This window comes from Mustela lutreola, chromosome 2 (genome assembly GCF_030435805.1).
Source record: "Mustela lutreola isolate mMusLut2 chromosome 2, mMusLut2.pri, whole genome shotgun sequence".
In the NCBI taxonomy this organism is placed as follows: domain Eukaryota; kingdom Metazoa; phylum Chordata; class Mammalia; order Carnivora; family Mustelidae; genus Mustela; species Mustela lutreola.
The window spans coordinates 168,585,307-168,604,927 of NC_081291.1; the positions used below are offsets into that span (position 1 = coordinate 168,585,307).

The 19,621-nt window shown below is 41.3% G+C and overlaps 1 protein-coding gene across 1 annotated transcript in view; it reads left to right on the forward strand.

The window, feature by feature from the left end:
- The first annotated feature begins 3,510 nt into the window (after positions 1-3,510).
- The window catches only part of MORC1 (MORC family CW-type zinc finger 1), a 179,527-nt gene continuing 163,416 nt past the window's right edge, over positions 3,511-19,621 (forward strand). The window contains exons 1-6 of the mRNA XM_059165067.1: positions 3,511-3,533; positions 5,029-5,082; positions 7,711-7,745; positions 14,341-14,409; positions 18,056-18,146; positions 18,813-18,921. Coding sequence (XP_059021050.1) covers positions 3,511-3,533; positions 5,029-5,082; positions 7,711-7,745; positions 14,341-14,409; positions 18,056-18,146; positions 18,813-18,921 — 381 coding nt within the window. The remainder of the gene's footprint in view (positions 3,534-5,028; positions 5,083-7,710; positions 7,746-14,340; positions 14,410-18,055; positions 18,147-18,812; positions 18,922-19,621) is intronic.

A 19,621-nucleotide genomic window follows, 5' to 3' on the forward strand; every position in this document is an offset into this window, starting at 1 on the left:
CGCGCGCGCGTGCACAATCATTTCTCATCAAATTCTGATCCTAGCCTTGGGCTCCATTTCCCATCCGGGGAATGACAGAACAACTATGCGGGAAGGTTAAATAAATCTCAATGTGGAAAGAGAAGTCTAGCTCAGACGCCTCATTCTCAAGAATCTATTCAAGACAAGGAATAAATAGACTTAACCTTGCCGGATACCCACGCTGACAGCCCAGGGTGAACTTCACCTTCCAACCGGCAGGGGGAGTGGGTGTCTGCAGAGCTGGTGTTTGTGCACAGCCCTGAGCGTGGGCGGAGGAGGGCGTGGGCAGGGAAGAAGACGTGGGCGGGGACCGGCACGTGGGCAGGGCAAGGGCTGGGTACAGCTGTCCCGCCACCGGTAGATAGGCGGTGGTCCGTGTGTCTTAGGGCTGCGCTGGTCGAGTTCGAGGACATGGGTGACAAGTACGCTACTCTGCGGCGGGCTCAGCTGCATCTGGATTTCATCCACGCCAATTCGTGAGTGTCCGGTGAAGCCTGAATGAGGGAGGGTCCCACTAGTGGAGAAGAGTTTGGTCTGTCTCCTAGTGAAATACCCAATTTGACAAAAAAAAAAAAAAGAATTTGGTATCATCGATTTATGGAAATTTTACTTAAAGATTTTGCATTAAAAATAATGAAAAAGTAGATGGGGCGCCTGGGTGGCTCAGTGGGTTGAGCCACTGCCTTCGGCTCGGGTCATGATCTCAGGGTCCTGGGATCGAGTCCCACATCGGGCTCTCTGCTCAGCAGGGAGCCTGCTTCCTCCTCTCTCTCTGCCTGCCTGCCTCTCTGCCTACTTGTGATCTCTCTCTGTCAAATAAATAAATAAAATCTTAAAAAAAAAAAAAATGAAAAAGTAGAAAAGATACCATTCTGGGCCAGATTATGATTATTTTTAGGGAGAATAACAAGCCAGTATGCTGGAGTTGTGGGCGGAGGTTGGGGGCGGGTGCTCATGGAGAGTTTCAGAGTCCCCATGCTACTGAGCATGACACGGGGCTTAGTCTCAAGACCCTGAGATCGTGACCTGAGCATAATCAAGAGTCCCAACACCTAACCAACTGAGCCACCCAGGTGCCCCTGCTCTGGGCTAGGTTATAAACCTTTTTGTTGTTCTAAAATTAACACCAGGTGGTAAGAAGTCCCCGCATTTAGCGAACTATTTAATTGGGGGCTAGCGGAACCCTAATTCTACCAACCTGGCCTATGGCTTTTGATTTCTCTGCCCAGTGCACTGATACTTTCAAGATTAAGTTTGCCCTCCAGAGAGTAATTTGTATTTATTGATTCCAGCCTTTGTCGTTGTGTCCTTGCAAAAACGTAACCTCTCCCAGGATAGAATCCTCCCATTTTAGTTATTGCTAGAGCACTGGGCTTCTCTGTCAGGCCCAGGTGCCTTTTGCAGCCTCATCCGGTATTAATTTCAGATACTTAGGTTCCCAGAGACAGATGACGGGGGCTTCCTGTTCCATCTGTCATCCCCAACACAGCACAGCCTAGCAGTGAGTGCTTTGGTCTCTGAGTAATCCAGAATTACTAAAAGTACGGATTGATACAAGGGATTCACCAGGTTTGAAACCACAGAAAAGAAAGTGTAAAGAATGCCAGGCAAAGCCAGCCTTGCTGCTTGGGACAAGCATGTAATTTTTCTAGAAGACAAAGTAAAATAGGCAGTATTTGGCAGATGTTTCCTTTTTTTTTTTTTTTTTTTTAATCTTTTTAATCTAGAGAATAATCTCAAACTGGAAAGGAAAGAACAAATATTTAAAGGTTAACTGAGACTGAAGACAAATGACAAAATAGCAGTTTTGAGTCGAGTTTAAGAAAAGTTACTGGTGGAGCAGTGCCTGGGTGGCTCAGTCATTAAGCGTCTGCTTTCAGCTCAGGTCATGATCAAGGTCCTGGGATCAAGCTCTGCATCCAGCTCTGTGCTCCGTGAGAAGCCTGATTTCCTTCCCCCACTCCCCTTGCTAGTGTTCCCTCTCCCCCTGTGGCTCTCTCTGTCAAATAAATAAATAAAATCTTTAAAAAAAAAGGAAAAAAAAGGAAAAATTATGGGTAGGATGCTGGAAGGACTATGCATTTTATCTTAGGAAACCTGCTCAGCCTCAGTGTTGTGTAATTACCACAGCTGTTATTCCCAGGGTGCCTCCCATTCCGGGGTTCCCCCTTGCCTGTATCCCATTATCAGTTGGTGGTGCACTAACTTAGTAACCGAAGTGACAGCAGTCTGAAGGAATAACCACAAAATCAGATACAAATTGGCATCTTCTCAGCTTCACCAGAGAGATTTTTGTTTGTGAGTTCCCTCAGTAAGAGCAGGGGTGATTTTTTTTTTTTTCTCTTCATTTTGCTCCCATATCCAATTCAACAGCAAATCCTCTTCACCGTTTCTGTATGTCTCTGATTCATCCATTCCTCTGCATTGCCGCTGCCCTTGACTTCAGTCCAGACCAGCTGCTGTCTCCTTGGGGAGATAATCCATGTAGCCTCTAAACTGGGTTCTCTGTTTCCCATTCTTACTCCGATGGTCCATTTTTCCTGAGAGCTGCCAGAGTGAGATTTTTTATTTCTTAAAAAAGATTTTACTGGAACGCCTGGATGACTCAATGGGTTAAAGGCTCTGCCTTCGGCTCAGGTCATGATCCCAGAGTCCTGGGATGGAACCATGCATTGGGCTCTCTGCTCAATGGAGAACCTGCTTCCTCCTCTCTCTCACTGCCTGCCTCTCTGCCTACTTGTGATCTCTGTCTGTCAAATAAATAAAATCTTAAAAAAAAAAAAAAGATTTTACTTATTAGAACACTAGTGGAGGAGGGGCTGTGGGAGAAGCAGACTCCCCACTGAACAGGGAGCTTCCCAGGACCCCAAAATCATGACCTGAGCCAAAGGCAGACACTTCACCTACTGAGCCACCCAGGCTCCCCCCGCAGAGTGAGATTTTAAAGAAGTAAATCAGATATGTCACTCTTCTTAAAACATGACTATGGTTTCCAGTCACATGTAGGGGAAGTACAAGCTCCTAAGCATGGAGTAGAAGGCTGGGCTTGACCCGCCACCCTGTATCTCCACATCGTCGCCCTGTTTTGCCATAGCCAGAGCCTCCTGGCCTCCTTGGCTCCTTCCTGCATCCGTGTCCTTGCAGATGCTTCTCTTGCTGCAGAGTTTCCTCTCCGGCTCTGCAAGAGACTGAGTTCTCCTCAGCCTTCAGGGCTCAGCTTAAATGTCTTCTATGAAGAGAGGCTCTCCTTGACCACCGTGTCCTCTGCTTACCATTACTCTTCCCCATCACCCTTTCCTCGTGGTATCTAATCGTGATCTGCTATATCATCTCTATGTCTGTTTACTTGTATGTTTTTCATATCCCCCCACTGGCTTGAGTCCCAAGATGGTGAAGACCTTGTCGGTCCGCATTAGCACATGGCAAGCAGTGTGTTAAAATCTCTTGAGTGAAATAGAACAGAAACTTCTATGGCACTTCTTGGTCAGAATGACCCCGGTTACTTTCCTAAGGTATTGTTTGTATGTTGAGTTTTTATATATTAAATCATGTATTTTGAATTCACTAGTAATTCCTATGGTTTCAAGTGCTCCTTTTGTAAAGCATATAACCTTCACTTTTTCTCTATTTTAGGTTTTTATACTCCAGATTTCTTTTGCGTGAAGGCCATCTTTTCACAGCAGTTGTATTTATTTTTTTTAATTACAAACTTGACTAGAGTTAAGAGATCCCACATCAGCATGTGTTTAAAGTTTAAAATTCCCCCAAAATGGAGGAGTAAATGGTTGGTGCAGTCAGTTAAGCGTCAAACTCTTGATTTTGGCTCAGGTTGTGATCTCGGGGTCCTGGGATCCAGCCCCCACTTGGGCTTCCTGCTCAGTCCGCTTGAGGATTCTTTCTCTCCCTATGCCCTCCCCCGCTCACTAGCGTATGCTCTTTCTCTCTAAAATAAATAAATCAGGGGCGCCTGGGTGGCTCAGTGGGTTAAGCCGCTGCCTTCGGCTCAGGTCATGATCTCAGGGTCCTGGGATCAAGTCCTGCATCGGGCTCTCTGCTCAGCAGGGAGCCTGCTTCCTCCTCTCTCTCTGCCTGCCTCTCTGCCTACTTGTGATGTCTCTCTGTCAAATAAATAAATAAAATCTTTAAATAAATAAATAAATAAATAAATAAATCTTAATGAAATAAACATTCGGCTAATGTGTTGTCTTGTGGCTTAAGGTTTTTGGAATCTCAGAGACATTGCCGATGATCTTTCTTCTGTACAAATGAGCAGATGTTTTTTGATCAGTGGGTCTTTCCTGCTTCTGCTACCCGTTTACTAAATATAAAAAAGAAAATTGCAGACTGAATCTTCCCTTAATGCTGTGATAGAGTTGCTGACTGAAATATCTACATCAGGAAATGAAAAGCAAGTGTGGGCCCCCACAGGCAGCTACTAATGATGGCTGTCTACTGTGCTCTGTTACCCAGGACCTAGCATGAGGGGTACTGGGAAGAATGACCACGGGTAATTGAGAGGAGAAAAGGGCCTTCAGAAAAATATGAAGAGAGGATTAGTGGCACAAACAGGGGACCCCTGCCAGTGACTGTGTCTGCAGATGGAGCCTTAAGGCCTTCTAGTGTGCCAAGATTTTGATCAAGGTCTTTCAGAAATAATTTGACCTTAAATAATATAATTTTAATGACAGGTTCTCCAAAAAAACTTGAATAAATGCTTATGAAGCAATTTGAAAACATCAGAATTTGCTGTAAGTACAGTAAGGTCCTTGAAGTCTCTGTTTTATTAGAAACAAACAAGCTATTTTGGCAATCGTGTTCTTAGCCTTGGCTTTGTAATAGACCGCATCTACTTCAGAATCTTTACTGTGCTGAGAAAGTTGTTTCTAGAATAAGTCCTTAATTGATTACCTGTCCTGAGCCGGAGAAGGTTTGTCTGCACGTATCCTGAAGCTTTTATGCTCATTACAGAGTTGGTTTAACTTTTGGCTTTCCCTCTTTCTTCATCAGCACCACGCACAGTTTCCTTTTTGGAGCGCTGGCCGAATTGCTGGACAATGCAAGGTAAAGCTCATCTGTAAACCACCCCTATGTGGTAGAAGGAGATTGGCAAAGAAAAATGGACTTCAGATCCAGGGGAGTGAGAGAAATGTAGTCAATAAAACAATTCTCAGAGCAGCATCTGTAAACTGTCAGGCCTCTAACCAAGTCTAGCCTGTTTCCTGTTTGACTCAGGGTGAGTTTGTATGGGAGTTATAAAGAAAAAGAAGCAAAGAAGGGATTGCTTTTAAAGTTTAAGAAACAGGAGGTGCCATGAAAGAAATCTGCATCCCCTGCCTTCACCCCTCACCTCCCTCCTGCTTTTTCTTTAAAGATTAGAAGTAGCAGCCCCAAGGTTGGTCACTGGGCTCAGGTGGCATAGCCCATGTGATGCGCTCTTGGGACTAACTAGTCTGTGCCTTCAGTGCTGGTGTTCCCAGTGGTCCCCATAGCCAGCCTGGACAAACCAGTTCCTCTGTCTTCAGCAGACACTGGAGTTTGCCAAGGTTGCTCAGATGCTTATAATTGATATCACATGAAGCTCTTTCATAGACTTACGCAAGATGCTTAGTTGTTCTCATGAAGAAGGTCTTCATGAAGTTCCTGTGTTATTCTAAGAAATTAGTTTATATCATTTTATTTAAGAGTTTTGTGGTTTCCTGTGGTTGTCAAAATTAAAACTGGAGGATATTAAAACAATATTGTAGACATCAGGCAAAAAATGTGCCAGTATAGGAAGAGATGGTTGGTAGCCTCTTCCTGATACAACAGCTGATCAGAGAGAAAGTACTAGGGTTAAACTATAAAGCTTATTATAAAATGTATTTAAAAGATATTTTATTGGGGTGCCTGGGTGGTTCAGTGGTTAAGCCTCTGCCTTCTACTCAGGTCATGATCCCAGGGTCCTGGGATCGAGTCCCGCATCGGACTCCTGCTTGCTTTGCAGGTAGGCCTGCTTCTCCCTCTCCCACTCTCCCTGCTTGTGTTCCCTCTCTTGCTATAATAAATAAATTCTTTTAAAAAAAATACTTATTTGACCAAGAGAGGTAGAGCACAAGCAGAGGGAGTGGCACATAGAGGGAGAGGGAGAGCAGGCTCCCTCTTGAGCAGGGAGCCTGATGCAGGATTCGATCCCAGGACCCTGGGACCATGACTTAAGCCCAAGACAGTTGCTTAACTAACTGAGTCATGCAGGTACCCCTATAAAATGTCTTAATATGCTGTAGAGGTGAATGATTTTTCTGTCTTATTCCATGGAATTTTTCTATGAAGAAACTCTTTCTTTGAAAAACTTCCATTTCAGGGCAGCAGTGGCATTTACTGAGCACCTATCATGTGCATGGTGTTTTATATAAGTATAATTATATAATGGAGATGATGATACTCTTGTGTCATGGGATTGTGGTAAGGATTAGGAGAGGCTTAAAAATACTTGATTCAGTGCTTATTTGAGCTACAGAAAACACTCCAAGAAATGGCAGTAGTGCCTCCCGAATTTCCATAAAGGAAGAGCTTATAAAAGCAATTGGCTAGAGGAAGGAGCTAAGTTGGCTAATGCTAACTTTGAAGGCTTGTAGAACAAGCCGTTGTACCTACTCAGACTTACCTGGTATAGTTTCGGGTTGGAATTGATGGAAGTTTTGGGAGAGCCTCAAATTTCCCGGTTAGAGTCCCAGCGGTTGTTACTACTCTGAGCTTTCCTTACTCAACCCCTCTACTGCTGCATCAGCTAAGGCCGCTGTGCTCATTGTCTTCACCCCTCACACTGAACCCAGGCTCTTTTGGCTTTTGTTCTTTTTCTTCTGAGATTTCTTCTTAAAAAAATAATTTAGAAAATACACAATATCTATGAGCTGTAGAAAACTGAGAACATAATAAGAAAAAGAAAGTCGTCAGTAATCTCATTACATGACAGGGGAGGTGTCATGTTTCAGAAGCATGTTATGTGTCATGCTTCTCTGTAAAAGACCAGAAAGTAAATATTTCTCCCTGTGCAGGCTGTGTGTTCCCTGTTGAAACTACTCAACTTTGCCATTGTGCTGTGAAGGCCACCTAGGCAATATGTAAATGAATGGACATGATTGTGTTCCAATAAAACTTTATTTACAAAAACAATTAGTGGGCCCCATTTGGCTTTTGGACCATAATTTGCCAACCTCCGATCTAGAGAAAACCACTGTTTTGATTTATTTCCTTACATATATGGACATGCATATCATATACATTCTTCAAAAACATATGTGATCACAGGGTACATATTAGTAATTTGCTTTTTCTTATCATTTTTGGGGAACTAAAATATAACATGAAAATCTGTCTGCAATTTATGGATTATTATCCAACTAGTTTTTTTTTTTAATATTCATATCCATTTTTGGTGAGCTTTTGTGTAACTACCATTAAATTCCATCTATTCTTTCAAAGTTCCAAGTTTCAGGTTTTGTAACATTCTCAAATTATGAGTGATCATAGGTCTTAGTACATAAATGTAGAGTGAAACATTTTAGTAATTGTTTTGAAGCAATTTAAGTGGATTTCTCTATTATTTGCTATCCGACAATAGGTTATACATCACGTAAGCAATTCAGATTAATGTAATTTTTTAAAACATAATTTCGTATTGAAGCAGTGATATTTTTATATTGTTTCCAGAGATGCAGGGGCTGCAAGACTTGATGTATTTTCAGGTGAGTGTTTTTGTTTTCTTTTTTTCCCCTTCTAATGGAAAAGCTTGTAGTTATTTTGCTTTTATTTTATTTCATGAAATCAAGCACTTTTTATAGATTTCTAATGTAATTTAAGTGCTTTGTGAGTACAGTGACCCTATGGGGAGCCAGGTTGAGAAAAGTATACTCTGAGAGTGGAATTGTTCACTTGTTAGGGGACCCATTTACAAAATTAGATCTTCTAGGTTTTTGTGAAAGTATCAGAGTGATGTGGAACAGTCAATTTGCCTGCCACAAGAAAACAGTTTTATTTTAAAAAACACATTAACTTAATGGTTATCCATAATTAAATATACATCATTCTCAACTTACCACAGTTTTAAAATGTGTAAGTGAATGTGAAGCATGAATGTTTGAGGGCTCTAAAATTCAAGCAAGGTATGTTTTCTTCCCTGACTTCATTTTTAGTCATCAAATACTTATTGTACTTAATAGTTCATTTCATTAGAATATGATGCAGATGAATTTAGGTTTTGAGATCCAGTCTTGTATTAAGTACTGCCTGGGTAAATGTCTGCAGTGTTAAAACTGATCCCCAACCCTGATTCTGTCAGCTCTCCTGTAAACATTGGCTGTTGGTCACAGGCAAGAATATATGGTCCATGATGTCAATCTGTATTTATAATAAAAAGCAGCACAGTTCAAATCAATTTTTTGTGTTAAGTGTTTAAAATCCTGTGGGGCACCTGGATGGCTTAGTTGGTGCAGCATCCAACTCTTGATCTCAAGTCTTGATTTCAGAGTTGTGAGTTCAAGCCCCACATTCAGCGTGAAGCATACTAAAAAGAAAAAAGAAAAATGAAATCCCGTGTTAAGTGGGTGCTTCTGGTTCATGAGGCAGAGAGACATGGACATCTTGAGACATCTGAGAAAACATAATAAATGAATGCTTTTCTTCCCTTTCTAGTCTTCAGGTTCTGAAAAGTTTGAGAAGGTCAAGAGGGTCAGTCTTTATTATTTATTCAAAAATGCTAGTCAGTCTTTATTGTTCAAAAGTGGAGGTTAGCGTGAGAAATCCAACGGATTTGCTGGTCATACCCCAGAATCAGATACTTGCCCAACCTGTGGAGTCAGGCTTCCCCTCAACACTGGTCCGCTTGGAGTGAGCCGAGCAGAGCTCATGTACTCTGCAGGCAGCTCATTCCCAGGAGGGAACATGAGAGCTAGAAAGATCTGAATTGAGCCTCCCTAGATGATTCTTCCCTAGGTTTCCAGTCAGATGAGTGAGAAGTGAGTCAAGGGACAGAGAAGGGCACCTCTACTAATATTAATGTCACTCCATTTCACATGGAAGGAAATACCAGTAGTGGTGAAAAAGTGGTCTTCCCTTATATATCCCCTTAGGTAGTATAAGATAGAATAAGTGTTTCTTGCCCAGGAGAGGCTCAAAGGAGGAACACAAAGAAAGAATACCTCATATTAAAGAGCAAGGGCCTAACATATAGATGTAGTTTTTGTCAAGTAGTGTTTGGAAAAAGAAAAAAAAAAAGAATATCCCTGTCTGAGAAATTATTGTGAGAAAGAGAATGGAAGTAGATCGTTTTAGAGATTCATTGGTTCAATAACAGTTTATTGAGTGTCTGTCATGAATGAACCAGGTGCTAGGGATAGAGCACAGAGCCACATGTGTGACTAAATACGTGTTGTCAGGAATGTGTGTTCTCATGAGGGGGAGAGAGACAGTAAGGAAGTGAACAAATGATACACCAGGCAATGAAAAGTGCTAAAAGGAAAAAGAAAGTGGGAGAAGAGAACCAAGAGCAATGGGCAGGGTATATGTTTTTCATGATGTGAACAGGGAGAGTTTCTCTAACCAGGTGGTGTCCGGTCAAAGACCTGAATGAGGTGAGGGAGCGAACTGTGTAGGTATTTGGAGAAAAAGCAGTCAGAAAACAATGAGTAGGCCAGGTTGATAAAGCTAATTGTTAGAGCCAAAGAGATGAGCACCTTCAATGCCATGCTAAGGTTTCTTTCTATAGATGGTGACTGCTGAAGAATTTTGAGCAATATCATTTGGCAAATTAGAAATGTGCCCTTTTCAAAGAAAGTTACTCCAGCCATAGCATGCAGGGTGATCCTTAGAAGTGTCAATGATGGGTATGCAGGGGTGTGGGGCTATGGAAATGACCTATGGAAGATTTCGTGAGAATTGGAACTAAGGAAGTGGTCCTAGAAATGGAGAAGGAGAAAAGATTTAAGCTGCATTTCATTCACAGCACACATGCATATATTTTTGAAGATATTGTTTATTTGTGTAAGAGAGAGCACATGAGAGAATGAGCATGAGGTCGGGGGAAGGAAGGGGCAGAGGGAAAGGGGGAAGAAGGCTCCCCACTGAGCAGAGAGCCTGATTTGGGTTTGATCCCAGGACTCCGGGGTCATGACCTGAGGTGAAGGCAGAAGCTTGACTGACTGAGCCACCCTGGTGCCCCCAGAGCTCACATATTATTGATGAGGGGTTGAAGGGTTGAGAAGAATGATCCAGAATCACAAAGCACAACAAATGTCATTGGAATTCACATGTTATGTTCTTTTAGGTTTGTAGCAGAACACCAGCAGGGCATGGCTGTACTCATTTCCCCAATTTTCTCTAGCAATTGGCATGCGCGCGTGGGCACACACACACACACACACACACACACACACAGTCTTTGCCATTTGATTTCAGAATGGCACTTCTTTATTTAGGTTATGTGTTTTGTGAAAAACTGAACTTACGGTTTTTGGTTTTAAATTACCTATTCATAAAAAAGTACCTATTCATGTTATAAAATTTTTTATTGCTGCAAATCATAATATGGCTATCAACTTAGCAAATCGATTTTTTTTTTAAAAAGTAATAAGCCAGGGTCAGGGCTTATACAGCAATAGATAGAATTGATATGGGGATAATTAATTAATCTAAGCATTGAGCCAATCTTCAGATTATTTACTGAAATCCCTGAATTACTTTTCAATCTTTTTTTTAATAGATTTTATTTATTTATTTGACAGATCACAAGTAGGCAGAGAGGCAGGCAGAGAGAGAGAGAGGAGGAAGCAGGCTCCCTGCAGGAAGCCCGATGTGGGGCTTGATCCCAGGACCCTGGGATCATGACCTAAGCCCAAGGCAGAGGCTTAACCCACTGAGCCACAAAGGTGCCCCTACTTTTCAATCTTAAGTCTTCTTCAGGTAACTTGAGGGAGGACCATAAAGTTCAAACTAAACATGTTTGGCCATTGTTGTTTATCTGTTCATATGTATTGGTTCTAGTAAATGTGGATTTGCAGTTAAAATTTTTTTTAAGTGCTTAGCAAGTGGCAGGCACTAGGTTAAGTGTTGAGCATGCAGTGCCTGCTCTTAAGAAAGACCCCATCCTAGCGTGGGGGTCTGTAGAAAATACACTGCATATCTTCACTTTCATGGGTGGAGGGCCCTTAGCTTTCACCGTACCTCTGAGGCTACTGTGTTTTAAAAAGTAAGAGCCAACAGTTTGAAAGATAAAGAGATACATAAGAAAGTGGGGAACACAAAGTACAAAGAAAATGTTCATTGTGGGCTCCTGTGATGTGTGGGAATGAGGAAGTTGTCCTAGAAGGAACCTTACTGGATCTAAAGATCTATAGGGGAAATAGGCTTCCACCTGGTGAATCAGGGGCAGAAAGGGAAAAGGGGGAGCATATGCAGGGGCTTGAATTTGGAGAGAACATAGAACACCGATGGAGTTGCAAAAATGTTTGTGATGCTCAAGGTTAGTTAAGGAGAATATTTGCATGGAAGTGGAAGTTTGCAGTATGGGTGTGGGGAGGGAATGACAAGAGGTGAGCTTGGAGAGTGTAATTGTTAGAGTTCTACAGAGAAATAGAACCTGTACGAGATAGCTACATGGACAGACAGGTAGACAGACAGATAGATGGACAGATCTGATCTGTCTCCCTCCACTGTAGATATGTACGTGTGTTGCTATATTGATATATAACTGTATCTGTCTACATCTATAGCTATTGATAGAGTGTCTGGGGAGGGTGAGAAGGAGAGATTTTAAGGAATTGACTCAGGACTGTGGGATGGAGGCCGACACACTTGAAATCTGTGGGGCAGCTGGCAGGTTGGAAATCCAGCTAAGAGTTTGTGTTGCATTCTCAAGTTCTTCATCTTCAGGGTAGGCCAGCAGCCTAGAAACTCAAGCGCAATTTCTGTGTTGCAGTCTTGATGCAGAAAATTGCTTCTTTGAAGAACTTCAGTCTTTGCCTTTAAGGCCTTCAACTGATTGGATGAGGCTCACCCATATTATGGAAGTTATTTGCTTTATTAAAGTCAACTGATTGTAAATGTTAATTATATCCACAAATGTTTTCAGAGCAATATCTAGACTAAAGTCTGACCAAACAGCGGGGTACCAGAGCTTAACCAAGTTGACACATAAAATTAATTGTGAAATGCATACTGGTCTGCACTCTGCTTTTAGCAGGAACAAGGAGTGAGGCAGCTGTTGCTGTAATTCAGAAGGCAGATGATGGTTTTCTGAGCTAGGACAGTGTCATGGTGATGGAGAATGTGCTCAAACTTGAAAGGCATTAGGGGGGTGAAATTGAGAAGACATGGCAATCCTGAGGTTTAGATTTGGGGAGCTGAAGTCTAATGGCAGAGTGGTGGACATTTATTAAACAGGAAACATCAGAAGGGGAAGTTAAGTCTGATGAGGGAGAAGGTGCTGGGGTGTGTTTTAGACATGCGTATTTGACAGATAATGGAAATTTATTTAGAATGCTTAGCTTTAAGGAATTGAAATAAACATGACCAAGTTTCAGCATGGATAGTAGGGGAATATTACATTCTGAGGCTATGATTGTTTGTAGTTCCTCTCTTGGGTATATAGAAAAAGTAAGCACTGTATATGTCTCTTGGGAATTTTGAGTCTTTCCCACCTTTTTGCCAAAGAAATTCCCTTCTTTCTGCAAGTTCCTTACATGGGGACTTTATCCCAAGAGCTGCAAAATCTGTACAGAGCCACGTAAGGCTTGGATCAGGTGGTTCCTAGTGCTGATACACAGTAGGATAATTGGGGGAGATGTTTATTCCTGAGCCTCACCCAAGACCAGTTAATTTGGAGTATCTCCATGTGATTAAAATGTTCAGCCACAGTTGAGAACCACCTCACTGGCAAAGAACTCCACAAGAGTTCTTTGTTCCCTTTGTTGAATAGTGGGGTTTGCTCAGAGCAAAGTGGGGGAGGAATATTCTGATACATGAGTTGAGGTAAGCACAGAGGACCAGGCAGAGAGAAGAACTGGGAAAATGAATTGGTAGGGAAGATCCAAAGTGCTTATAGACAGGAAGGGAAATAGTGGGGGTGATAGGGAATTAGAAGTGGGCATGTGACGATAAAATTATGAACCTGGAAAGCTTAGGTATATGTTTTATATATTTATTTACAGTTTATCTTGAACACTATTTGACTTTTGAAATGTTGATCAGGGGTGACCATTGACTTAACAAATGTGCTACAACTGAATCATAGGTATAGAGTTAGCAAATCAGTGGCTGCCTGAGGTTGGTGTGGGGGGGATGGGCATGGAAGGAGGCAGAAAGGAGAGACTGTAGAGTGACCTGAGGAAACGTCTGAGGTGATGGGTATGTTCACTACCTTGATTGTGATGATGATTTCATGAGTATGTACATATGCCACAGTTCATTCCACTGTACACTTTACACATAGGCAGTGTTTTGGTGTGTAAGTTAGTTCCCAAGCTATTATCCAAACAAAAAACCAAAAAAACAAAAAAAAAAAAAAAAAAAAAAGAGAGAGAGAGAGAGATTGAGAGAGAGAGAGAGAAAGAGAGATGTGGTAGAAGTCATATATCCAAGTGTTTAAATTACTCTCAGAGCCAGATTGGCCAGATCACAAACTGAGCATTAAAATTAGTCTCATTAGTTTTCGTTACACCTTTCCATTTTTTTTTTTAAACAAGAGATGACTTTCTGTTATCTTGATGATATCTTTTGATCACCACAATTGATTCCAATTCCTGATCATTTAAAAAATTCAAAAGCTGTTTCAAGAGGCAAATGTTTACTGCCACTAAAGGCACACAGAAATGGCTCTTATGGGAATTAACTACTGACAGGAGAGCCTGAGGAATTAAAGAACAGCCTGAATTGGCTTTAGAATGAGTGCTTTGGTAGAAGGGCACAAAGGTGGATCAGTGGGAAGAGGGATCCTGGGGTCACATCACCATCTCCCTTTATTCCCACCCCCAGGGTGGAAAACATTTGAAGTTTAAAGGCTAGGCGGATTCCAGAGCAGGGCAAACCCCACTGTACACATAATTTATTAATGTTTAGATGTTTCATGGTAATTTAAAGCCTTCTTGGTGCAGGACTGTCTTCCCCCTGCAATGTCCTGTGAAACTATAGCCTGGACACCTTTCTGAGCGTCATCTTTGCACCCTCACTCTGTCACTCCGTGGCTGCCTTTGAGGGGGACAGATAATTATGTAAGCAGCATGACTTTCTGATGAACAAATTAAGGCCCATATTTATCAGTGATAACGAAGGAACTGCTTTCTCTTACAGTGGATAATGAAAAACTGCAGGGTGGATTCATGTTGTGCTTCCTGGATGATGGATGTGGTATGAATCCTGGTAAGTTAATTATCTGGATACCTAACTGGCTGTTCGGGGAAACAGTCAGAAAACCCATCAAACAAATAAAAATAAATTGAGCTATCTATGCAAAAACAGGTATGGAGCTATTAAGGGAAAATAAACCCTAGACTTAACATATTGTTGAACTTTCTAGATTTAAATATTCCAGCTGACAGAGTAAATTAATTGTAATCATCTAAACCAAAACAAAAAGGGAGCGTAGATAAATACTGCAAGAAAGATGAAAAGCAGAAGGTGTGATTATGTGTGAGGAAAAACATCTAGGAATCCATGGAAAAGGCGGGGTAACTGGATGGATTTGGAAGTTGTTTGAGCCCATCCTTCAGGTATTGCTTGCAAGAGGCCTGAGGCAGTTTCCAGTACCTTCAGGCTGTTTTTAATTTTCTGCTTAACCTTGAGGAAGAGGTTACCTCTTCTTGTTTTTAGTGGTAGATTTTTTTCTCGTTATGTTCAAAGGTTTAGTAGCTTCAGTCAGCTATTCTCACCATAATGAATACATCTACAATTCTTTGCATGATTTTTCTTTTTCTTTTCTTTCTTTTTTTTGGGGGGAGTACCTTAAAGCTAACCAAAACACAACACACAGTGGGGGCACGATATCAGTTTACTATGAAATTGAAATGTTATTTCTTCTGATAAGAGTTTTGAGTCATTTGGGATAACTTATCCCTGAATTCTTATTTAATACTTGTCTATGTCCCACAAGACAGGGTGGTTGACCGCTAGGTTAAAAAAAAAAAAAATCGTGAGGGGAATTCAAGTAATAGGGAACAGTTCTGGTCTTTTCTACAGCAGTGGAAAGCATTCTTGTCATTTTTGGAAACTCAGAATACAAAGTAAAGCAGTTATCTTCTTGCTAGTCTCTGAAGTACTCTCTTGGTATGAATAGTCAGAGATTATTAGCAAGCTTAGAAAATGGTCAGATATCTTACTCAGGTCTCATTCTGACTTTGTTGGGATAATTTTGATTTCTCCAGGTGATTTTGACTCAAGGTATTGTTGGTTCCTTAGTGTTTAAAAGAAAGAAGAGAGTTTGTGAGAAAATCATGATGAAAAAAAGTTTTTTCACTTCTAGACTGACCGTTAAGTTCATTTTCCTAAATATCTAAATAACACAATGTATGATATATTCTAAGTCACTTCCTTTTAAAAAAAAAAGAAAATAGAAAAAGAAGCAACTCCTTTTATAATATGGCCATGAGCAAAACGATGAAAACACAGAAAAGTGGCAAATGCTCATCTTCAGAAGGAACTCACACTTCATTTGAAATATACAGGACTATTTTTAAAAGCCTGCTAGTGTTGAGAGAGCAATTCCTATTAATATCAATTGGAAATTGGGGCACCTGGGTGGCTCAGTTGGTTAAGCATCTGCCTTCTGCTCAGCTTGTGATCCCAGGGGCCGGGCATCTAGCTCCCCGTTCAGCAGGGAGTCTGCTTCTTCCTCTCCCTCTGTCCTTATGCCCCCTCCCCACTCCTTGACCAGCTTGTGCTCAAGCTCTCTCTCAAATAAGTAAATAAAGTCTTTTAAAGAAAAACATTGATTGGAAATCAAGTAATAAGTTGAAAGGAAGAGTTTATCTGATGACTGAAGATAGAACCTGTCTGTGGCCCAAACTGAGTTAAATCAACCTTAAGCCAGAGGGTAACTGAAGGAATTTTCACTCTTGGCTTCCAGTCTTCCCTATCGTGGTCCCTCACACAGCGATCCCAAGGGTATTTTCTTTTAATAAAAATGACCTCAGGGGGCGGGGGGCGCCTGAGTGGCTCAGTGGTTTAAGCCTCTGCCTTTAGCTCAGGTCATGATCTTGGGATCCTGGGATCAAGCCCCGCATCGGGCTCGCTGCTCAGTGGGGAGCCTGCTCCCCCACCCCACTGCCTGCCTCTCTGCCTACTTGCGATCTCTATCAAATAGATAAATAAAATCTTTAAAAATAAAAAATAAATAAAATAAAAATGACCTCGGGGCACCAGGGTGGCTCAGTTGGTTAAGATTAAGCATCTGCCTTCAGCTCAGGTCATGATCCCCGGTTTCTGGGATTGAGCCCTGCATCAGGCTCCCACTCGCTCACTCTCTCTGTCAAATAAATAAATAAAATCATTTTAAAAAGATATCTATAATACAAATTATCACCTCATATCTTTCCCCTGCTTAAAACCCTTGGTGGTTTTTCATTACTTTGGGATATAATTTATACTCCCCAGTAATGCTTCCAGTTTCTCACATTATTTAGCCTTTGTCCACCTCTTTGACCATTTCTCATGGCACTCACTCCCTTGCTTGTAACACTCCAGCCACAGCTGCTGGCCCGTGATTTGTAGTTCATCTCAGATGTCACCTCATGAAGGAAGCCTTCCTGGATCATTCTCTCTGAGGGCCACACCTCTGTTAATCCTCTATCACATTACCCTGGTTTTATTTTCTTCACTAATGTTCTTAGAAATTATCTTGTTTGTTTGTTTCTAATCTGCTTCTCCTACCATGACATACAGTTGTGGTGGGAAGGGGTCATGTCAGTGTTTCGTATCAGTTCCCAGAACTCCAGCCAACGTACGTGGGAGTCTGGGAGGTGTGCTTTGAAAACCACAGGATATGTTCTCTGACAGCCTTGGAGTGTTATCCTTACAGTCACATTCATCAGCTATTTCACCTTGGACACGTTATGTATACTTTGAACTTGAATTTCCTCATCCATAACATGCAGATCATCATCACAGTATCTATTCTGTATGTTTATTATAAATGTTACATAGGCAATGCATGTAAAATATATGATACAGTCCCTAGCATATACTGAACAGTAAAGGAAGCTAATATTGTTATTATGGATACCCTCACTTAATACCCATCCCTTTATAAGAACACGTGATAAAATGTCCAGTTGGCTGCAGACAAGCAGAGTGTCTGCACATAGACTGACACTGGTCTTTGGGACACTTTCAGAGCACATATTCAGGTATGCCCGTTGGGTGACCCGTTTCTATCCTTCCCTGTTTCTCTAGGAGCATTCTGGTTTCTGGAGGTATGTATATTTTGAAGTTTAGACAGTTCTCTAGAATTCCAGAATGCTCTGGAGAGATCTGGTGAATGACTCTGAGAGTCTGGAACAAGTGGCCTTTCATCCCCAGTAAGTGTCAGACCAGAAGCCATTCTGCCCTGCTCAGTCTTCCATGGAGCTGGCTAAGAGCCAAATTCATGGAAAATGATTAGTGGTATGGATAATTTTAATACTTAAAATTAATTGGCACTTATTAAGTGTATTGTATTCAGAGTTTCACAAACAAATGATCACATTTGATCTATTTGTCTTCATCAACAACTCTATAATATCGGTCTTAGTACTTTTTTAGAGATGAGGAAATCAAGACTCAGAGTTTAAACTCTGTTTACCCAAGGTCATGTGGCTAGGTCTGTTTGACCTCTTTCAATATATTACAGTTAAGATCCTGGTCAGAATGTGAAGCCTGTCTCTGGGCTCCACATGGAGCTGTACCTGGCCTGACCCAAGACATATGGGTTTGTCCTAATGTCCTGAGATACGTGTGACATCCTGACAACTGGACCTATGGCCAGTGTCAGTGACTCTTAATTTCTAACTACCTAAATGTCTGTCAATTATAGAGGAAGCTTCAGAAATCATTTACTTTGGAACATCCAAGAAACGGTCATCAGCCTTGAAGTTTATTGGGCAATATGGTAATGGTCTCAAAAGGTAAGAGATTTTGTTTTTCCTTTAAAGCATGTATTATTGATACTAGGAACAAATTTAATTTAAAGGCAGTCTTACACAGAATGATCTAGGTTTGTAAAAGCTTTAAAGATATATATAAACTGAAAGGTCCCATCTTCTTTTGGGATGTCCATACTGATAACTGACTTGGATCTTTACAACATTTGTAAATTTAATTCTCAAATAGGGGATGGATCATCTCTCAGGTGTGGTAGCAGAAGCCCTGAACTTCAGAGCTTCCTTGAATCTCTGTTCTTTTGTTTCTCAGAACGTATGTTAGTTCAGGTGTAATATGTGTCCACAGCTTATTTTATTAGTCTGCCTCCATGGAAGGCGAGGACAAGAGTAAATTGTCACCCATTTGACTCCTGCTATGGGCAAATGATTGTTCTTTTCTTGAGTCCTGGACAGCACCTTACTTCTAGTAGTCCTGTCTTAAGCAAGAGTGTAGAGCTGGATTGGTTTAAATCCATCTGCTGTACTTGGAGGAAAAAAAATCATTATTTACACCCTTTTGGTGATGGGTCAGCAAAACAGGGACATTACTTCTGTGAAAGAACAATTCATTATAGTGCAGTTTTGTGCCTGCCTCTTTCTTCTTTTCATTGTTCATGATGTAAACCGGTATGTTCTTGATTTTTAATATAGTGGATCCATGAGGATTGGGAAAGACTTTATTCTTTTTACCAAGAAGGAAGAAACAATGACATGCGTGTTTTTTTCTCAGACATTCTGTGAAAGAGAAGGTCTTACTGAGGTAAGAGTTGAGATTTTTCCTTTGGTTTCCATAGTAACAGTGTTTTTTCATTTACTATCTCAGGGTGAAGTTTACAGTGGTTCTTTTCTGATTATGATTTAGAAATTTAGGAATGTATTTGGGAAATGGAGAGAAGGTGGCTGGACGTTCTGGGCACGTCAACAGAACCTGTCCTGTTGAACAATCTTTTTTTTTTTTTTTTTTTTAAGGAATCCATGGGCACCTACTTTTCTTTTCTTGGGTAGTATTTTTTAAAACAGATTTTATTTATTTATTAGAGAGTGTGAGCGTGAGCACAGTGTGGGGCAGAGGAAGAAGAGAAAGCAGGCTTCTTGCTGAGTAGGGAGCCTGATGCATGGCTCCATCCCTGAGATCATGACCTAAGCCAAATCCTATGCTTAACCAACTGAGCCACACAGGTACCCCCCTGTTGACCCTTCTTGAGTGGCTTATTAACTCCTAGGCAGTTTTTAGAATGTTATTTTCATTATCCATATACCCAAATCTCCCAGCAATAAGAGGCTCCCTTTGGCACAGTGAGCTTTTTGGAGGGAGCCTGCAAAACATTTCCCCTATTTATGCCATAAATGGGTTATCATTTTAATAATAACTTTTGGGGGCACCTGGGTGGCTTAGTGGGTAAAAACCTCTGACTTTGGCTCAGGTCATGATCTCAGGGTCCTGGGATCAAGCCCCGCAG